The sequence below is a fragment of the Pavona decussata genome, unplaced genomic scaffold (assembly GCF_977016875.1).
Source record: "Pavona decussata unplaced genomic scaffold, jaPavDecu1.1 SCAFFOLD_53, whole genome shotgun sequence".
NCBI classification, from domain to species: domain Eukaryota; kingdom Metazoa; phylum Cnidaria; class Anthozoa; order Scleractinia; family Agariciidae; genus Pavona; species Pavona decussata.
In genome coordinates this window covers 3,219,359-3,239,831 of record NW_028145475.1, presented here as the reverse complement: position 1 = coordinate 3,239,831, position 20,473 = coordinate 3,219,359, and the positions used below count along the sequence as shown (strand labels likewise).

Below are 20,473 nucleotides of genomic sequence, written 5' to 3'. Positions count from 1 at the left end.
AATTTTGTGGATTCTACGTTTGACCGCGGTTGTTGGTCTCTGCGACATTTCATTCTAAGCTTCAGATGGACCTCTCTCTAAAAGCACAGCTTCAAATGCCGGCGTCTTTCATGTGGGTGAGCGCTGGAGTATTTGTTTATATATTCGACTATGGCGGGCCATCGCGTTCAAAAGTAGACATCATGATATGATTATCTCTATGATACCTCGAGATATCTCTTATTATCATGATATCTTGATATCTTTAAAAAATGATTTCTTCCGGTTTCATAGAGAGATATCATGATATCCGATGAAATATCATGATGATCATTACAGTATGATATCCGGAGAGATATCATGATGTAATGATATTTGCCAAGTAACATGTTGGTCTGTCATCGTATTTCGTAACTGGAGGTCTGTAGTGTAACACTGTCTAACCTTCATGTAAACGTGCTGTCTGACTTATTTTCCTCCATCCCGGCTAAGCATAGCCTCCCACGCAGTCGTTTTTAGGGGAATCGTATTACCTCCTCCCCACATAGGTAATAGGGGAGGAGGTAATACGAGTCCCTTAAAAACGACTGCGTGGGAGGCTAGGCTAAGCAGAATACTATCCCTTATTTACTCTAAAAGAATATACAGTCTAGAGTACTGACAAGGCTTACTGAAATGGTCGCATTACTATTACAGCTATTAGGTCATAGCGAGTTGCAGTTGCAGACTCTGAGTGCAACCGTAACATACCAAAATTCAGACTTAAATTACCTGTAATAGGCCATTTCCGAGTTGCTGTGAGCCTCATTATGAAAGCGAGGCTTAGTGCAAAAGCTTTTCATGTGAAAATTAGTTTTGTTTGCATATGAATGAAAACTAATTTTCATAACAAAAACTTTATACGTAGCCTCGCTTTTATAATGAGGTTCACAGCAACTCGGAAATGGCCTATTGATAAGATGAAACTAACAAAGCAGTAAAATTATCGATTCTGTTCATTTCCATTGTCACTTTCATGCGCTTCCATAGTAACCAACACTTATCAGCACTGAGACACACGTACCATCCCCGTGGTATGGCCAATACCATGGCTATGCCATGCTGATGAGCCCCAACAAGGGCGAAACAGCTGTCCATGGCTGCCACTGCCCGGGTGATATGGTTGTGCGCATGCGTACGGTATTGGCCATACCACGGGGATGGTACGTGTGTCTCAGTGCTGATAAGTGTTGCTTCCATAGTAGACAGGAACACCGCGAATGTATTATAACTTAACTTTGCTCTCTCGAAAAAGTATGAGATTGCGCATTGCATCACAGGGCCCAGAGGAGTCAAATTTGATGTAAATTCCGGCTAAATTCCCTGGAAAATTGCGGCGCAAACCGATTTTGTCGATTAAGGGGCCGACCATTTAACTCTTGCTTGAGGGGTGGGGGGGGGGGGGTGATTTCTGGTCATCAAGAATCTTTTTTTTTTCTAGCAACCTGATGGGCAGGATATTTTTCCCTTCTAAATGCTCTGCAGGATATTTTTTCCCCTCCTCATTTCTCTGTAGGATTTTTTTTCCTCAAAAAAGGGTCATGTGTTTACATATACAAAATGTATTGACGTTTACATTGTGGTCATTGCAGTAATAGTCCTGATATGGAGCTACAAAGCCTTAAAATGTTGTACACAAAAATGTTGTACAGTTACTTTTTACGCATCTATCAATGTCTTGCCCCGACAGGGGGAGTGCGGGCATAAGTGGGGCATTTGACCTGTGAACTTTGTCCAAGGGAGGAGACGTTTTGAACAAGAATTAAAGTTTGAAATGGCAGAGGGTTTGGAATTTGAAATTTATTGACCAAAACTATTTGAAAATGTCAATCGTCAATAGCCCCTGGGTATGCCTGCACTCCCCTCATTGGGGCTAGATATTGATAGGTGCGTTACTAAAACATCGCAAAAATATTATATTTAAATAGAAAATAAGGCATTGCAAAAATATTATATTTAAATAGAAAATGATTACATGAAAATGTTTCTGTAAAAAATTAAAAATTAAAAAAAAAATTTACCTTCATTACTGCTTGTAATAAGGTAATAATGCATTGCACATATGAAGCAATAATTCTCAGCATCACCAAATCCAGAGTTCAAAGGGAGCAAGGGAAGAGCATGGTTGCAGTTTTGCAGGAATTTTTTAAAGCCCCCCGGAATGATGAAATAGCTTTGCAACATTTTTTTTTTCTTTCTTACAACAGTGCAATTTTCTTTTCTATTACACTTGTGCTGCATACAATTTTTTTCTTTTGACAAGTGCTTACAGGAAATTTTTTTTCGAGATCACCCCCCCCCCCCCCCCCACCCCGAAACCTCAAGAGTTAAATGGTCGGCCCCTAAACACAAGAACGTGATCGAACAAAGTAAGGATTATCCCCAAGACACAAGCCGCATGCATCAATGACTGTGGGCGCGCATCAACGTAGCTTAGGTGGGCTTACGCTAGAAATTTCTCTCTCGGCACTTCGTGCCTCGCTCGAAAAGCTTCGCTTTTCCGATTCAGGCGACGATCGTTTCCCCACAGGCGACCATAGCTGGCTTGGGGATAATCTTTCAACAGACGCATAATAAGATCCCATGACGCTTTAGACTATTCACAGCCCCCCTATTTTTCCGTGGGATTCTCGAGACCGGTAGGCTTCGATGGAACCGCCGCCATCTTTGTTTATATAAGCAAGCGCGATATGGGGAGAGTGTCTAAACTACCGAGGGGAGCGGGAGTGGGTGTTAGTATAGTGGGGGAGGGGAAGCGAAAAAATAGAGGCCGCCTCCCAACTCCGCTCCCCTCCCCTCGGTAGTTTAGACACTCTCCCCAGATCGCGCTCGCTTATACCGAAGCGTACCGGTCTCGAGAATCCCACGAAAAAATAGGGGGGCTGTGAACAGTCTAATGACGCTTTGTTCGATCAGTATTTTAATCAACAAAATCGGTTTGCGCTGCAATTTTCCAGGAAATTTAGCCGGAATTTACATCAAATTTGACTCCTCTGCGCCCTGTAATTGCATTACCAACGCTCATCCTTCTCCGGGGATTTGCTTATGTTCTCAGGTAAGACACCGAGCAGATACCTACAGTACCAGAGACAAAGGTGTGGGTTGGGCGAGGCTAGCAAAGTCCGAGAGGCCTCGAAGCTTACATTTCCTGACAATTTAAGACATTTAAGAGAGATTTAGGCAAACGGCAAACGTGACATTCGCGTTTAGGTTTTCTTGGAAAAAAACAGTACATAGATGAATATAAAAATAATATAATAAATAATATACAAAATAATTCTGAGCTTTAATGCTAACGCAAAACGACTCAGTTTTACAGGGAAACAACAAAGCGAGCGGCAAATCTGAACGAGGATAAACATGGTTCTGTGGCCATTTCTGCCGTTTGCCAGACACATTTTTCAAATTTCTGAATAAAGGATCGTCGAGCATGTTATACTCAGATCGTCTCCAGTATTTGAGACGAATTATATATATCTAAGTCTGTTACTGTTCTAAGAGCGTTTTCACGTAATCCTAGTAATAAAGTATCCTTGTATTGTTATCGTACATTTTTTTTCCAATCAAATATGTTCATTACCAAGTTATGTGAACTCAGGCCTGTTCCAAACATCGTGCTACTGCCGTGTTTAATTCTTGACTTTAGTTCACCACGGCAGTAGTGCGACGTTTGGAACAGGCCTCACTCTCACCGTGTTTGAAAGATATGTTTCGTCGAGTAAGTGATCAAAGAACTTTGTTGTTTGATTGTCATTAAAATGATTAAAGAATTATTAACTGTTTATTGTTCACACTATGTCGGTGTACTATATATTTTAATTATAGCTGCCTACAGAGGATATTTCGTTGTGTCTATATCCGAGTATGAAAATGTCTATATGATGAATAGTGGCATTGAAGACTCGCACGACTTGCAGTGCATGCAACATTTTATTGTAATGGAAATTACTTTTTACGTGGAAAAATCAATGTTGTCGATTTCGTACTTCATGTAGCCAGCGTAAACAAATAATATAGATGTCATGATAGCGGATAGTGAACCGTTGCATTGCTATGTTCTGAAACGGCGGAGGATCGGGTTCGAGCAAGCCGTATGTCTCTGTTGTGTTCTTTAATCCGTTCACGCATAGATCTTCCCGTCTCTCAAATATAGACCTTGCCACACTCGCAGGGAATCTTGAAGACTACTTCCGTCCTGTTTTGCGGGATCGACAGTGTCCTTAGGTCGCACTAGGAGTGATCTAAGTGTTGTGTCAGATCTGAAAACTGTCCGTATGCCCTGCTGTTGTAGGCAACGGCGAAGAGCCTCTGAAACCCTTTGACGTATGATAGCACCGCAGTAGATTTAATTCAGTCAGGCGCAGGTTCTTTTGTGGCTGTTTGTTTCTTTGTTTTCGTAATGTTTTTCACAAACAAAAAAGGGAAACCGTTAGAAACAAGAACTGACCAGAGGTGTTTCTACTGCACGGGCACCAGTCTGAAAAGGATTTTGTCAATTCCCGCGCTTTTCCCCGTGCCTCCCCGTGATACAGTAAACAAAATGGCGGGCGCTAGAAGGACGAACGAGAGCATGATTTCTCCTTGGGCACCAAGGAGTCTGAAAAACATCCTTTTCAGCGCCTGGGGCACAAGACCCAGGAAAGGGGACCTAAAGAACAGGGCCTGAGTAATGATAAGATTCATATTTGTTACAAGAGGATGAGAATACTGCTAAAAAAAAAGATGGCCTTGAGTTATTTCAAGACCTATTTTGGGTAGTTTGGTGTGTTGTACGCTTATTGACTGGGGAGGGAGGAAGGGGTCGGAGGGAGGCTCCGCCCGAAAGAGGTATCTTTTTCAGGCTGGAGGTATATAAAAGCAATTACGAAACTTGTGGATGCAGGGGACCACACGACGTAAAATAAACAGTTCTGGATACGTTACCGGATCTCTTGTAGCATAAATGTTCGTGCCAGACGTCACTTTACGTGTAAATAAACCAAACTGATCGCAGGGCTGACACTACGGCAAAGAGCTTATTTATTTGAGCCAATATTTCAACTAGTACAACTAGTCTTCTTCAGGGTCAGAGTTTACAATGAGAAAAACTAACGGCTCTTAAAAGTTTAAATTTGAACGTAAACATAAACGGTTAATGGTTAACAAGCGTACGTGACGTATCGTATATAATTGTACATAAGATGTATATAGGTTCAAAAACAACGGCTACAAAAAGTAAAAATTTGAACGTAAACAAAAAAAGTGAACGGTAGACTAGAGTACATATAACTATAAATATGGCCTATATAACGGTCCATAGGAAACATGTAAAGAAGTTGGAAAATACAGAAATAATTAACGTTCATTTCGTCGGTTAATGCCATCTAGTGACAAAAGGTTTACCTCTTTCCGTGGATAAATAAAGTTGTTATTATTATTATTATTATTGTTATTTTTTTTTTTTTTTTTTTTTTTTTCTATAAAGTAAGCCACTCGCTTTCCGTCGGGATTCGTTGTCGCTGGGTCGTTGTAATTGCAGAGGAGTTAGTCTCATGTTTTTAGCACAGTGACACGGCAAGTTAGAGTGTATGGGAACTGCTGCTGTGGCATCGGAGTGGTTAGGATTGTTAGTAGTTTGTCTGTGTTCTTTGAAGAGTTCACGAAGCATACGTTTAGTTTCTCCTATGCACTGCCTTTTACATCTCATACATTCAATCATGTCGGTAAGATTAGTTGATTTGCAAGTTATGTGTTGTTTGATTTGCCTCACTTCTCCTGTGTTAGTAAAAAAGTCTTCATTTCTCTAAACGGCAAAACTAGCCAATAAAACGATCAAAATCTTCACTAACCAAATGTACGATGCTAATAATAGTTCGATGAGCTACATGTAATACATATGTATGGTATAGAGCACAAATTAAAGACATGAACAGATATTTCAGCTGTAGTGCTCTGTAGGGGAGGAATAAAGTTGTTGTTGTTGTTGTTGTTGATCTAAACCGCAAAAACTGTACCCCATTATAAACGGAAATGTGTAAGCTATAATCTAAGAATATTCAAAAGAATATTTTCAGCCTAACATAAAATAAGCAGAAAAATAAGAATATTCAACCTGAACCGGAAAACAATGTTCTTATTAAAAAAAAGAGTGTATAACTAAATTTAATTTGAAACAGTATGTACTAGCGCTTTGCTTGAAAAAATGATCCCAAGCACTGCTGCTATTACACCGAAAACCATTAGGCATAAATCAATACAGATCTGGTATGTCTTAAGCTGCTTAAATCTCAACTTTAAATGCACAGCGCATGGGAAAACGTAAAGTACAAAAGGTGCATTTAAGCTTCCAAGAAAGGATATGATAAGCGCAAAATGCGGCACCAAAATGGCTACAATAACTGTCAAAAGAACGAGAGAAACTCTAACCGCTGTGTACATTAAAAAGCTGGGAATTTTATCATTTTGAATGCGTGTGGTTAAACTGTCGACGGAATTGATCACTGGATAAAGAGCGAGCACATACGAAAGTATACAGCTAAAAACAAATACAGAGCTAACGGCGATGTGAACAGGTCCAGATGGGAGGTTGTTGAGTATAGCTTCGTTTGTGTTGATAACGAAGGATAAAAACCCAAAGAGAGAAAATAGCAATTTCATCAAAGCGTTTATCAAATGTGCCAAGCCTAATGCTCTGGTGAACTTGACCTTCTCAGCCATACTTTCTTCGACATGAGGTAATATTGGCAGCGAGGCGTAACTGTACAATATAATTGCTGTAGCGACAAACACGCCTTCAGTGTCCCAAAACAGGATGGCACCCGGGTTCCACTCGTGAGTATGCTCTGCTCCATACCAAACAACGGTGACTGCAGCTGCTACTAAAGCAAACACGCTGACTGTACTTAACCAAGCGATTTGGGAAAGAGACTTAAGGAACGTCGTTGGCAGTACAACCGCTCCAGCGATACATGTCCACTGGAGTTCGGTGATGGGTACAGACGGAAGGGCGTGGCTCATAAGAGATCCACACAGGGCAAGGTACGAAACTGACAGGAGAAACACATCAAACTGGATACAGCCATACACCAAGTAACCGCCAAATTTACGTGATATCACGTCACCTAAATCTTTAATCGTTGCCCTCGCTCGAATTTTTCTTTGCCCCTTTTCGTCGTATAGGCATTCGATTAAAATTTTCCCTGTATACCACAGAAAAACTGGAGTGATCATAAGCGCTATTATTGCAGCTATTCCTCCTTTTCTCAACGTGTAAGGCAAGGCAAGAAAGCCAATACCTTCGATGTAGTTGACGATGTTTATTACTGCTTTCCACAATGATACGTCACCAGGCGAAGACTGAAGCCGAGGTTTGCTGGACATTGGTGTGACGTCATCTTCGGATGAACTGTCGGCGTCCGAAGACTGCAGTAAAGTGATAAAAGCTTCATCATCCAGTTCGTTGTGTTCCTCGTCGGTATAGTGAAGAAACCTTGAGTTCATCTTTTAAGATGATGGTAGCTAGTTTTTAGCTAGCGTTATTAGTTTGCCGTCGAGTTGTCCAACTTTGATACTTAAGCTGTCGTTTTCTGGGAGACTACCTTTCAAAGAAGCTGAAAAAGAGGGGAATTGACTGTTGAAACATATCCTTCAACATCCATGAGAGCGTAACCTTGTACATTTTTTTGCTTACGTTATAGTCAAAGTTGTTGATTTTCCTGTTCGTTTGTTAAATTAAAAACCTGCGGTTTCTAGTTTCTTTTCTCACAATGCCAAAAGATCCAAAATAGGAGAACGAAAATAAGCCGACCAGAAGCAATGAAAATACTATTCAAGTTATTCACCTTGCTGCTCCTTTTGTCCTTTGTTATTTACGTGGACAACAAAAGCATAAAACTCAGGGCCCCAGAGCCCCCTATGATAGGCTCGTCCGAACCCTCTCCCCTCCCCCGGATAGATTATCAGAGGGGCCTTTTCAAAACGGCTTTTTCTGTTATTTATTTATTCATTTATTACGGCAAAATAACTTATCTTCCACACACTTATTTTGGTAATATTATCAGTCTAGCTAATGTTTCATTTTGTATGTTATCGTACAGCAGTCGCACAGAGTATGGCAAGTTCTAAAAAGTTCTAAAGAATAGCCATTTACATCCAATTAATTCTTGTTAAAATGTACTTTACAGATATGACACTGTGGAAAGGAAGGCAGGAAAGGAAATTTTTTAAAAAAAATGCATTAGCCACGAACAGTAACGCACGGTCGGATAACTATACACACTTCAATTAAAAAAAAGCCATTGGTCCTAAGAAACTTTATCACATAGCTGAACTGGTCCACGCTGAAAAGGAACATCCTGATTGGCTCCCTGAGCCGTACAAATTTTCCTATATGTACCGCTTGCGTTACAACTTACGTTTTAAAGGAGCATAGTGTCTCAATTTTGACATAAACAAAGCAGAAATGTTTTAAGTTACGCTTATTGCATAGCCACCCCCTATCCGGCAGTAAAAAATGACAGTGAGATTCATACCTCACTTTCTTGTTTATCTAGCCATGCTGACTCTTGCTAGCTAAATATTTCTGTGTCAACTCAAATTTAAAAGTCAATAAAATCTGTCGGTAATGAGATAGTTGGTGTCTTTGATAACCCCCCTTTCCCCAGGCAAGGTGGCTCCTTTTGGAACAAATTTATTATGACCAGTTCCCCAAGACAAAACAGCCTGGAAAATGTCGACTAAGAGCAGGACGAACTGGACGAAGCAAATATGTGGCGAACACACATGAGACAGCCCAGGCTTAAAATATTCCGTCACATTATATTCCATTGAGCATAATGTGGGAAAGTGAAGCAGAGTTAACGATTCGAACAAGAATTACACGAAGAAACTTCTCGGTCATTACGTTATCATACGCAACACCCGTTATGACCGTGGGTCATGTAGCGTAGCGGAAGATCGGCAAAATAAAATCCCCGGGATTAGATCACGCTATCTTTCTGACTAAACCTTTTCAATTAGCTCAATCACGCCGGAAGAAAAGTTTAAAGAATCCGCAAGGTACACAATGGGAATAAACGAGGCCTTTAATTTATGTCTTTCTTGTTTATGCATTCAGTTTAAAATACAACATAAAAACGTATGCTAAACACAATGATCGCTTAGTGTAACCGACACGTCTACACAGAGAAGCGAAGTCCGAAGACTTGTGCATATTAAAATAGAAGCAATGTAGTAGTTATTTAACAAGGGATCTTAGTGAGTCGACATTTAGTATCATGCTTGGGTGAACCGAATTTGTTATTTGGTTTGGTCTTTTTAATTTGCATTCGCATCACCTACACTGCACTTACCTGACTTAAAAAAATATTCCCTGGCCTCAGGAAGCCGGCCAACAAAGATCACGGCAAGAACAGCCCCAAGGAAAGAGCCCGTGGTACAGAGTTCAAATCCACTGCCGTTTTACCCTACGAACAGAGAGTATCGGAGCCTCTTCGCCGCTTCCTAGAACAACAAGGCTTTCGCACCGTCTTCAAATCCGAAACGACACTTTGGTCACATTTGGTGCGACCTAAGGACACCGTCAATCCGGCTGAACAAGATAGCGTGGTTTACAGGATTCCCTGTGAATGTGGTAAGGTCTACATCAGCGAAACAAGGAGATCTATGTACGAGAGAATCAAAGAGCACGACCGGGAGATACGACTCGCTCGTACCCAGACCTTAGCCGTTGCTGAGCACGCCCACGAGACCGGCCATTATCCGCTTTGGAACGAGGTAAAGTTTATTGATAGAGACTCTCACTGGTACACCCGTAGGGTCAAGGAAGCTATCCACAAAAGACTTCACCCTAATAACATCAACAGGGACATTGAAATTCTCGAAGCGTGGATGCCCACGATCAAGAAACACAACAGGAGAGTGGTACAACAACGGACCGCTGAGGGAGCAACCATGGGCTACAGGAGACATGGGTTTCGACCAAAGAAAGGTTGTATTTATCTCAAATTGAGATGAATTCGTCACACTGAAGTAGTCTCTTATATTTTCTGGTCGTTTCTCCCTATTTATTTCTTTTAGAATTGCCCTAACAACGCGCCGTTGGGATTCAGAACTACACCGCAAGCATTCGTTAAGTCTTGGTAACCGAGCGTCCTAGGGTAAAAAAAAAGTGGGAAGAGAAGTCAGGTACGATATTAAAAAATATTATTACAAAAACTGAAATTAAAAAAAAATAAAGTAACAAATTGAAGCATTAGTTTAAAAATTAACACAATTTGGGCACTAAAAAGTGGACACTCTGTATTAAGCAAATAACAAATCTGAAAATAGCTGAATATTTTTTGAAAAAATGGGAATTTATTGTGGCAATTAAATCTCAACGTTACTTGTCAACATTTTGTCCTACTACAAAACTTCATATATCCGAGGTATTTTTCTCAAAACTGTATTAAACAAATAATATTATTCAATCTTGGCTATATTTATCATTGCTACTTAATACATATTTCAGAAGTCAATGAATTACATGAACGACGTAAACGAATAAAATCTAAAAATTGATAAACAAAATGGTTCAAGCAGCTGTAGTTCTTGACATACGCCCCTGGTACCACAGGCCGGGTGGTACGAGTATGATGGCCTGTGGGAACATCATCAAAGAGGCTCAGGACTTCGGTACAGTGGAATCGCTAAAAAGTCTGCTACCCCCTTTGCCTATTTTCTGTTGTATGCCCTTTATTTGCGTCAGAAGCTGCGAAAAAAATTTAAAAGGTGAGTGGAGCGTACATCGACAAAATAAGTGGCTATAGCACTATTTACTTCATTATATCGAAATAGGGAATATGTTCAACGGAAAAGAGAATAAATCGTACAAAAGTGTATTGGTCGCCACCAAGAGAATTGAAGCTTAACGAACTAATGAAGGTTTATAATTTAAACGGGATTTGAACGCACTGATGCACTACTCCAACATTCTGTTTTTTGTTCGCTATTTTTTATCTAGGTTTTCAACCAATTTTGCGTCTTGTAAACTTGTGTCGGGCTAAGCACATTTTGGAGTATTTTATAGTGATTATGAGTTCTGTGGTTTGTTTGTTCTGTCTGCTGTTTGATCGCTTTATTTGAATCTGACCTTTTGATTGTTAAGGGGCACCCAACTATAATATTAAAGTTAAACAGTTAAAATGTTGAGAATGATGTATTTAAAATCAGTAAATGACACAGGCATACTCGAAAAAAAATCCGAGTGCTCCCGGTCAGGAGTCGAACCTAAGACCTTCTGATTACTAGTTCGGATGCTCTACCACTGAGCTACAGGAGACTCGTGGGAGCTTAGGCCAGTGAGGTTCATGGGACAAACATCCTGCATACTGTTAGGATTGGAATGTCGATGTGTGGCATATGCGCAATGGAAATAATGTTATGGAATATTTTAAGCCTGGTGAATAAATGGGAATGATGTATTAATAAGTAAATGACACAGGCATTACTATATCAGTTTAAGATCTTAAAAAAAAGCAAATTTGTGTAAGCTAACACAGTTTGATCCCTTCGAATTCATTAGCTGAAAGTTGAAATTCGGCCCAAAACTTTTAGAATTTTTTTCATCGAATTCACGAGCTCCTCATGTTAGCTTTACGAAGATTGTATCTGGCGTTTGTCGCAGTTAATCATCGAAAACAAAACGGTTTGTCTTCTTAGCATTGAGAAAGTTTATGAACTCAGTTTTGCTACAAAAGATAGCGCAAGTTTTTCGTCACAGCTTAATTCAAATTACTGAGTCAGTCGCAGTGCCTTTTGACGATAGAATGTGAATTCAAGTTTTAAATCGCATCCTAAATGTTTCAAATGGAAATCAGTACATCCTTTCTTCAAGCTTTTGGCTTATGGTTTTTGAAACCAGTCCATGCAGTTGTCCAAATAAAGTAGGCCGAAAAGCGTACACAGAAAACAAAATGTTTTAAGTGCGGAGAGGCCGCGGAGAAGGCAACAATGGAGTATATATGTTGAGAAATAAATCGAAGGATCTTAGATCTGGACAAAGGATGACAATATATGAAACTGAAAGTGTGTTAATTCCTGAGTCTTCTTTATCATTACTGCGCCTAAACGGACCATTTCTTCCCAATGTACAGGCGATGCGATTTTCTAATTAATATTGCGTCGCCATTGCGCGATAAAATTTAGAACCCGCACGGGCGGCGCAGCAGCGCAAGGAAACAGACGCAAAATGTGAGTTTCTAGCGATGAATGACTGGGGTGATTGCTGTATTGCCAATCCGGTAGCTACATGAGTAGTCTTCACAGGAAGCTTGAAATACGACTGTTTCGACAAATCGCGTGTACTTTTAAAGAAAAAAAAAAACAGACTTGTGGATTCAAATTTTCTGTAAGCTTATGCACGACAGAATTTCAGTCACTGTCAAATACAGGAAGAACCTTGACATTCTAGTCTAGTCTCAGTGAGGTATGCTGTTGATTTTTCATTTAATATTGTGCACAACAGAAATATTTAAGTTACAGGTGAAAATTTTTAAGTTGAGAGTCCTCCCTGGAATCAGAAAAACTAAACTGATTGCAAATTAAACCTTCCTTTCAAGAGTTCTTCCCCGTGATTGCTTAAAAGCAGGTTGCATATGAGCATGTATAACATAGCTATTGTTTTTTTGTTTTTGTTTTTTTTTTTCACTGGAAAGCTAGTAATGTTGTCTACTATAAGCATTTACGCGCTTTTCAACTTTTGAATGTTTGAATGTCAGAAAATATTTGTGATTTCTTTTGGTTTCGCTTTGATCATCTGCGCTCTGCTTAAAAGGTACAGAAAACCTGCGCAAAGTGTACTAACCAATCAGGGAAAAAGTTGTCTAAAACCAATCATCATTGACTAGTAAACAGGCGCTCTTTACCCCTCCTTTCCATGCTAGAGTTGCAATTCCTTTCTTTAAAATGTCTATTCATTTAGTTAAATGCGTTATTTTAGGTACTGGTAAAAGGAAATATTTGAAAGGAACTGAAAAGCAAGGAAAGATAAAATAATGGATGTTGAAGACATTTTTTAGTTTTTCTTTTATGTACGTGCTCAAAGTTCTGGTCGGTAATTATGGCACTTCCTCGCGTTAATGAGCGATGTTTAGCTGAAAACGCTGGACGATAAATTCAAAGACGTCTTTCTCTTTAAACCCATTTTTATTTTTCTTAACGCATAGCTCCTCACAAAAGGTGTTAAGCTCCCCGAAAATTAAGATCAAATACAAACGCCTTGTTGTTCATAATAGTGAACCCAAACTAAGCTAAGCTGTCTTCTTGATTTATGACTGACTGTGATGCTCCTGCATCTACTGGGGCGGAGGGACTTCCTCGATCACGATGCGACTGGTGGAGATGTACCCAGCGTACGCGTCAGAGCCGCTCTTGTATCCATGTCCACAGTCTCCAACCATCAATCCGACACGAACGGTCCCCTTGCCAATCCCCTCACAGTATCCCCCGATCTGACTGTGTTTGTGAATGTTGGTGTCTGTTCTGCCGTGGTTTAAATAGATAACATCAACCGCTTCGATGGTGACTGGTTTGGAACATTCCACGCCATTGAAGGTGAAATACCAACGCTTACAGCAACGCACGCAGCAGCAGATCCTGAAATCGCCATCAAACTCGACCTTCAATGCTGTTTTGTCCTCCTTTTTGATAAAGACACAATCCTTTCAAAGGAAAAATCAATGAAATATTAATGGTATCAAAGATATTGCTTCACATGATAAATGTGAAGAAGAGGAAGGTAACTTTTAAAACAGTTCACGAAGAAGAAGAAGAAGAAGAAGAAGAAGAAGAAGAAGACTGACAGTTCTCGATAATGGTGATGAATATGGAGATAAATTTGGTCGTGGTGATAGCTGTCATGGTGATAGTAGTGATAATAATAGTGCAAAATGGTGATACTGTTAGTTTAAAAATGCATGCTTACCTTTATCAAACCAGAGTCTTTCCCCTCATTCAAAGCTTTCCACGCGCACTGTTTCCAGTTTTTTTGAGGGATCACCCCGGTGGGGCCTTTTTCTCCTTTGTCACCCTGAGGACCCTTAGCTCCTGTCTTCCCAGGTGTTCCTACAGGGCCTTGGTCTCCTTTGATGCCAGAGGAGCCTTTTGGTCCTTTCTTGCCAGGTGCTCCTACAGGACCTCCATCACCCTTGGCCCCATCTCGTCCGTTGAGTCCCGGAACACCAGGGACCCCTGGCACGCCACTGGCTGCGCATGTTGGGCTCGCAAGACGTTGTGTCTTCAAAACAAATAAGATAAACTTAGTTTCCATTCACCTCTTATTTTCAATTAAAAGGAAATATCTTTGACTTTTTTACCAGTTCTCTCCCGTTGCTGCTTATCAGGAAGAAGCTGTTTTCGAGGACCCTAATATCTTCAGTTACAAGTTTATTTATCGGTTACATGTGAGCGACTTTAGACATTGTACCGGCGTGTGGGTCTGATTTCCCTCTCATTGTCTCACAAGTAGCCCATAAACAGCCCGCGTGTTGACCTATCTCAGAGTTTCAGTGAACTCGGCATTCTCGAATGGCACTATTCAATTTTTTTACTCTCTGGCTTACCCAGAGGACACATGTGGTTGAAGTGAAGGAAACAGCCTTACTTAGGTTCCTGCACTAATTATCGTAAAGGGACAAGAGACGATCACAAAAATGTAATTAATGTTTGTGGAGCTCACTTCATGTCTTGTTGCAATCGTGAAATGACACACTGGACTGAAACACTTAATTTGACGATAAAGTATCACTTGCTTCTTGAAAACTATTCATAAGCGAGTTTAAATTATGTTATGACAAAAATGACAGAACAATCGAAGAACTGGGAAGCGAGTCATGATGTTCGCGACGATTCCATCACATATCGAGCACTCAAGCGACACATCACACTCGCGATTTATCCGATTTGAAAATAAAGTTTCACTTTCTTGCTGAAAAATAGTCTAAAACGAGTTTAAATTATGTTATAGCCAAAATGACCCAACAAAGGAATAATTTGAAAGCCAAGTAAAGGAACTGGGAAATTAAAAAATAAATAAATCAATCAATCAAAAGAAAAATCGATCCGAAGAGGAAAAGCTACGTAGAGATTCAATCCTTTGAAATTAAGGAAAATACTATAGAGAATTCAAAAACTTACCGTTTGATTGACAGAAAACACCAAGTGAGGAATAATGCACGCGGCACTGAGAAAAATCATTTTGAGACTCCCCATTGTTGGTTCGAGTATGGTCAGATTCCCCTGGAGACAAATACACTGAGGCAAAAGAATACAACAAGCGATCAGTTATTTTTCGAACACATTCAGCAACACTCCAATATTGTGACGAAACTAACATTTCAGGTTGTTGTCGTGAGCAAAAGATTCAATTACTGGTGGAAATCAAACGCATCGAAGTAGTCTTCACACGGATGCTTTCAGCATCAGGGAAGTCCCCTTTGTTACATTGCGCGTAAGAACGAGTTGTCCATCCTCCCTCTTATTGGTTCATCTAACCCCCTGATCCTTCACTATTTGAGCTGACGAGACGACAAATATTTGTTGTTTTTTTGACGGCTTCACGAATGTTAATCTTTCTTGAGTAAAACATTCCTTTCGTACTGATGTGCTCCCATTATAGCATATGGAACTTGCAGACAACAGTGCTTGTTAATGTTGTTTACCACACTGAGTGTTTTACTAACAATTTTTCCAGGACTTACTCTTATATTTGTAAGCAGGGGTGAGACCATGAATATTTTATTCAAAGTCTCCGCAAGCCAGAGTCCCCACGTGAGTAGAATTTTTGTCAAATGCGGAAAGAACCTTTTGATGTAATCGAAGATCCAAGTGAGGTAAACTTTTACTTTTTATTTCGATTCAAGTTATCAAAATAAAAACACAATAATAAGGAGATATTTGGAATAAAATATAACTGAAATGATGCAAAAATGAAATGTCCAATGACAAAAAGGCAATGAATTGTTAGAAAGCCTTGCACACCTCAGGAATAAAAATCAGTCACTGACAAGTTTGAGACAAGTTAGTTTGTTTAGCACGAGGTCAGTTTCATTAAAATGCAAGTTGAATTAATGAGGGAACTATTTGACAGGTTATTATAAATTTACTTGCTGGATTTAATTCATGAAATTACGCTTTACCAGAAATCGCATTCAGTGAATTGTTCTTGAATCGAGCTCTTAAGGAAGATGGAAGAAACCATATAAAGAAATCTTTTTTTTTTATCCATAAGTGTCTATCATTTTTTTTATCGTTTTGTAATGGCAAACGGGTAGAGCGACTCCTTAGACGACGAACTCAGAATGCTGCAAATGGAAATGAGCGTCCGATTGCTTCTTTTCTGTTTTTAGGTGATGATGGTAGGGACTCAGTTGTTCAGCCGATCATTTTTTACGCTACCGATCTAAAAAGTAAGTTAGGCAACACGGTTAGCAAATCTAGGAAGGAAGGCCATGGACGAAATCTAAACACAAATAAATTAAAACTAGATTCAAAGTATGAAGAACACACGACAAAAATATTACACGCACCTTCCTGGAATTGCAGCGTGCCGTCCACGCACCGCAATTTATGTTTCCCCATCTTGTCTTCGGAACAATTTCATGTTCATTGTGCGCAACATATCTGCAGTGATGGGCTTATGCCCTTTGCAGATTATATAATTAGAATTAGCAAGTGACACACGTCCCCGAAATGCCGTACAATGCGCGCTGAAGATCCTTTACAAAAAGCTGTCGCGCAGTGAGATACAGGACTGTCAAGAGTAGATTTTTTACTTTTACCATTTAACGGCGTTCTGACTTTGAGAGAGCGCTCTATGGAATCGCTGAATGTCCCTAAAAACTAGTCCTTGTGTTTACTCATGCTTAGGCCTACATATTTCAAAGCCCCGACATATCAATCCAGTCACAGGTATGTTATTTCAAAATTGTTTTCGACTCCTTTGCTGTGGGGAGAGGCATCTTTTTGTCACATTTTGTAACCAGCAGGGGATGGCAGGAGTTTGCTGTTGCTTTTACCAGCTGCCGATGAAATTGAAAAACAATGTCTTTTGTATTTTCAGCTCAGTGATTGGCCAGTAGCTGAAATCTCCTAACAACGGTTTAATCGTTTCCGACCAAGTTACTTTTTTTGGGTTAACGCTCGCGCGCTTGGCGTCCGCGCCTGAGATTTGAATAGGACGCTAGGTTACCAAGACTAAACGAATGATTCGAGTGTATAGATCTGAATAATATATATTTATAAATAAATGAGAGGAAACGACCAAAAAAGACAAAAGTCTACTTCATTGTGAGTGCAGCTTTATTTGAGATAAATGCAATCTTTATTTAGTCGAAACCCATGTTTCCTATAGCCCATGGAGTAACTTCTTAGAAACTTCTCACCGGAACAGTGAGGATCGAAATGCACCAATCACAGCCAACCATCGTGATATAAATGGTGGCGCGTAACCAGTCGACCTCATCGCCTGTTGAAGACTAGCGATTTACATTTCAAAGTGATCTCATCGTGAGACAAACGATAATACAGTTATTGTTAACATAACGAGATAAAAAAAGATAGGTCACTATGCTCGTTTAGGAGACAATACCTATTTATTAATTGCCTGAGCTTACCATCAAGGAACACATCATGTTTTTAATAACTTGCGCCGCTAAGCGCGCGCTAATGACGCGAAAAATTATGCGCATTAAGAATGCGCATGCAATTCAATGGAATCACCTTAATATAGCGACTGTTTCGTTTGGCTCGTTTCAGTGCGTCCGGTGACAGTAGAGCCTCTCTTGTTGTCTTTGTAAGGATAGGATTTGAACCGTGTAATAATCATTATCTTGCAGCTTTTGTACTGCCATTCCCGATTATTTGTTCTTGTGGCAAGATGTTCCGTTTCTTATCATGGCTATTTGTCTTTTGATCCTTTCTTTAGCGTAAATTATAGCGACTTAGAGAGCTACGCAACGCGTGACTGAACTGAGGGCTTAAGCTACGGCTAAACTTACGGCTGTTAACCTGCTGCAAACATACAAGAAGCTAAATTGGTCAAAAGACCTAGATGGAAGCGGCAAACATGCGAGTAGGGTAGTACTTCCACCCCCCATTTTCGCCACCTCCGACGTTAGGATCAGCTTTCCGTCTATATTGTGCATTAGAAAATACAAGCCTGGAAAAGAACATGTCGGAACGCTGGTTAGGAAAAAATGAGGGTACGTGAAGAAATCGATGAATACCGTTTAATCTATTTTTCACATTCATTTCAAGGAACCATGAGCAACTTAAATGTAGTTGACAAAAAGAACGTGGCATCGTGTAATCCTATCAGAACAAAGGGCAATAACAGACTGGAGAAACGACAATTACAAGACCCAGACTTTTAATCATCTAAATTTAAACTCCGGTCATAAATAATAAGCATTTAGTTTATTTATCTACCTGTCTCGCGATTTTTCTATTCCTCAGTTGTTTTTCGTGTGCAGAGGAAGAAAACTGTGTGGACGAAAATATGGATGGGATTGTTGAAAACTCAGAATGACACAACTGAGGAATAGAGAAACCGCGAGACTAGCGAACCTGCATTGACGTCATAGCCCCACTATCCCCAGTCTCCCGTCTTGCGCGATATTGTATCCAGCTGGAAGTGAAATGTGACGCTTTTATACAATCTGGTACTCAGAGTCCTCAGGTTCTTTGGCCAGTGGATGTCGCCATGCAGGAAAGACTCGGGGGAGCTAGCATTTTCTTCACCGCAGGATTTCTGCCGTAAAACAATGCAAGCCGTTGCGAAGCAGCCTTAATTTTTTTCGATTTCCCCCTAAGAGTCTCCCCGGTAGGTACTTAAATTGAGAAGAAATTGTTTTCTCCACTTTCACACTACAACAACATGAAGATTTGAACAAGCAAATAAAAAAAATTTTGTCATAAATACTTAACCTCTTCGTTAGAGGTGAACTATCATTATATGACAAGTTGATCGTTTCCGGTAAGGAGGAGGAGGGGAGGGGGGGGGGGGGGAAGGGGGAAGGAGACGGGGGGCGGATGATGGTCTTTTCCTTTAAGTTGATGAATTTCTACCCTGGGTCTCTGATTGTATAACACGGTAAACCTTCAAAGCCATCTGCTTTTTATTTCTAATCCGTTCACTTCAATCCATTAATTGCGGATCGGTTGATCGACATTAAGACGAACATTTTCAAGAAAATCCTTGATGTAATCGACATCAACCTAAAAGATGTCAAGACATCCACGAGTTCAAGACTTCTGTGAGAGTTGTGAACGAAAAAAGTAATTGTATGACGTTATAGGACGAAAACAAGCTTCGCACCAAAACGAGGCTGTGTCTCGTGCACGTCTAAGAAAATGTGTCCCACATGAGAGGGAAAGACGCTGTCGCGTCCTGTATGTTTTCTGCATCATCAGGTTTTCGGAGCTCCCTCGGCGGGTGGACCGGTGAGGGTGGGACTCTGCAGAGAGTCTGCGCCCAGAAACTCTACCCCAATGAGGGGGGCAGGGGGGAGCAGAGACGAGGGAGCATTTTGCTCAAATTATTTTTCATTTTGTTGTTGTTATGTTAACATGTTAAAAGGCGCGTTTTAACTTGTATCTACTTCAGATGGATGTATCTGGCACTGTAAATTCGATTTAAATGTTAAGAAAGCTATGTTCTTGTCCCCCTTTAAGGCGGGGCTCTACCTGAATTTGAGTGAGATTTGAAGAGGTTTAAAGAAGGGATGGAAGAAAGAAAATGATATTTGGAACACTAACAGACAGTTGATACTCACGCAAGAGCACCTCAGGTTTCTAGTGGACTAACTTGGTGTCCGTCTATTAACTATTAACTACAAATTCTAATTTTAAAACATCCCTAAATCTTCAGCATTTCTTATTTCTTTTAATTTTACCAATCCTTCAAGAAAAATTATTTCCTTCCAAATATACCTAAGAATCACCCAAAAATTCATAAAACACCCCAAAACATTGATTTGTGTTATGAATGGAGGGTTTTTGTATTGCTTGAAATGCGAACAAGATATTTCCATTTGACCGATTTTAAGCGGCGTGAAAACGGCTTTCAGGTGAACCCCCGCCTTAAGACCCCTGATAAAGTCGTTTGATGAATCAACTGAATCAGAGAGCGAACACACAAATGGTTGATCGTATGTCGATTCTATGACAGTTAACTCTTTCTAGACGGAGGGGGGGCACAATCAGCCCCCACTCCTCCCCCCCCCCCCTCGCACCAGCCCCAGAGGACAAAATAAAAAATAGAACAGAAAAAAGAAGGGAAAAAAAAACAGGGTTAAATAAGGAAAGCTACAAAGTATCGACTCCGCTGCCGCTTTCTCTTCCTAAATTTGAATAATTTGGGTAATTTGAACGTAGGCGTTTTACTCTTTCAATGACAGCTCAAAACTCCGAAAATAACATCCTGTTAAGGGCAATTTGA

At 40.2% G+C, this 20,473-nt stretch overlaps 2 protein-coding genes and 1 pseudogene across 3 annotated transcripts; 1 reads left to right on the top strand and 2 right to left on the bottom strand.

Annotated features, from left to right (window-relative positions):
• Positions 1–5,007: 5,007 nt before the first annotated feature.
• LOC146480521 (vesicular inhibitory amino acid transporter-like) lies at positions 5,008–9,684 on the bottom strand. Of its 2 annotated transcripts, XM_085109333.1 has the most exons (3): positions 9,348–9,684; positions 8,157–8,188; positions 5,008–7,504 (listed from the first exon to the last, which is right to left on the bottom strand). In XM_085109333.1, the coding sequence occupies exon 3, from the start codon at positions 7,495–7,497 to the stop codon at positions 6,160–6,162; it is 1,338 nt and encodes a 445-aa protein (XP_084965459.1). In that variant the 5' UTR covers positions 7,498–7,504; positions 8,157–8,188; positions 9,348–9,684; the 3' UTR covers positions 5,008–6,159. The 2 variants fall into 2 exon arrangements, with proteins under 2 accessions (XP_084965459.1, XP_084965458.1); XM_085109332.1 differs by lacking the exon at positions 8,157–8,188 and having other exon boundaries at positions 5,008–7,607; positions 9,348–9,683.
• On the top strand, positions 9,352–17,908 carry LOC146480519 (uncharacterized; annotated as a pseudogene).
• LOC146480520 (collagen triple helix repeat-containing protein 1-like) lies at positions 13,164–16,602 on the bottom strand. The gene is made up of 4 exons (XM_085109331.1): positions 16,563–16,602; positions 15,172–15,288; positions 13,961–14,272; positions 13,164–13,697 (listed from the first exon to the last, which is right to left on the bottom strand). The coding sequence occupies exons 2-4, from the start codon at positions 15,244–15,246 to the stop codon at positions 13,332–13,334; spliced, it is 753 nt and encodes a 250-aa protein (XP_084965457.1). The 5' UTR covers positions 15,247–15,288; positions 16,563–16,602; the 3' UTR covers positions 13,164–13,331.
• Positions 17,909–20,473: the final 2,565 nt, after the last annotated feature.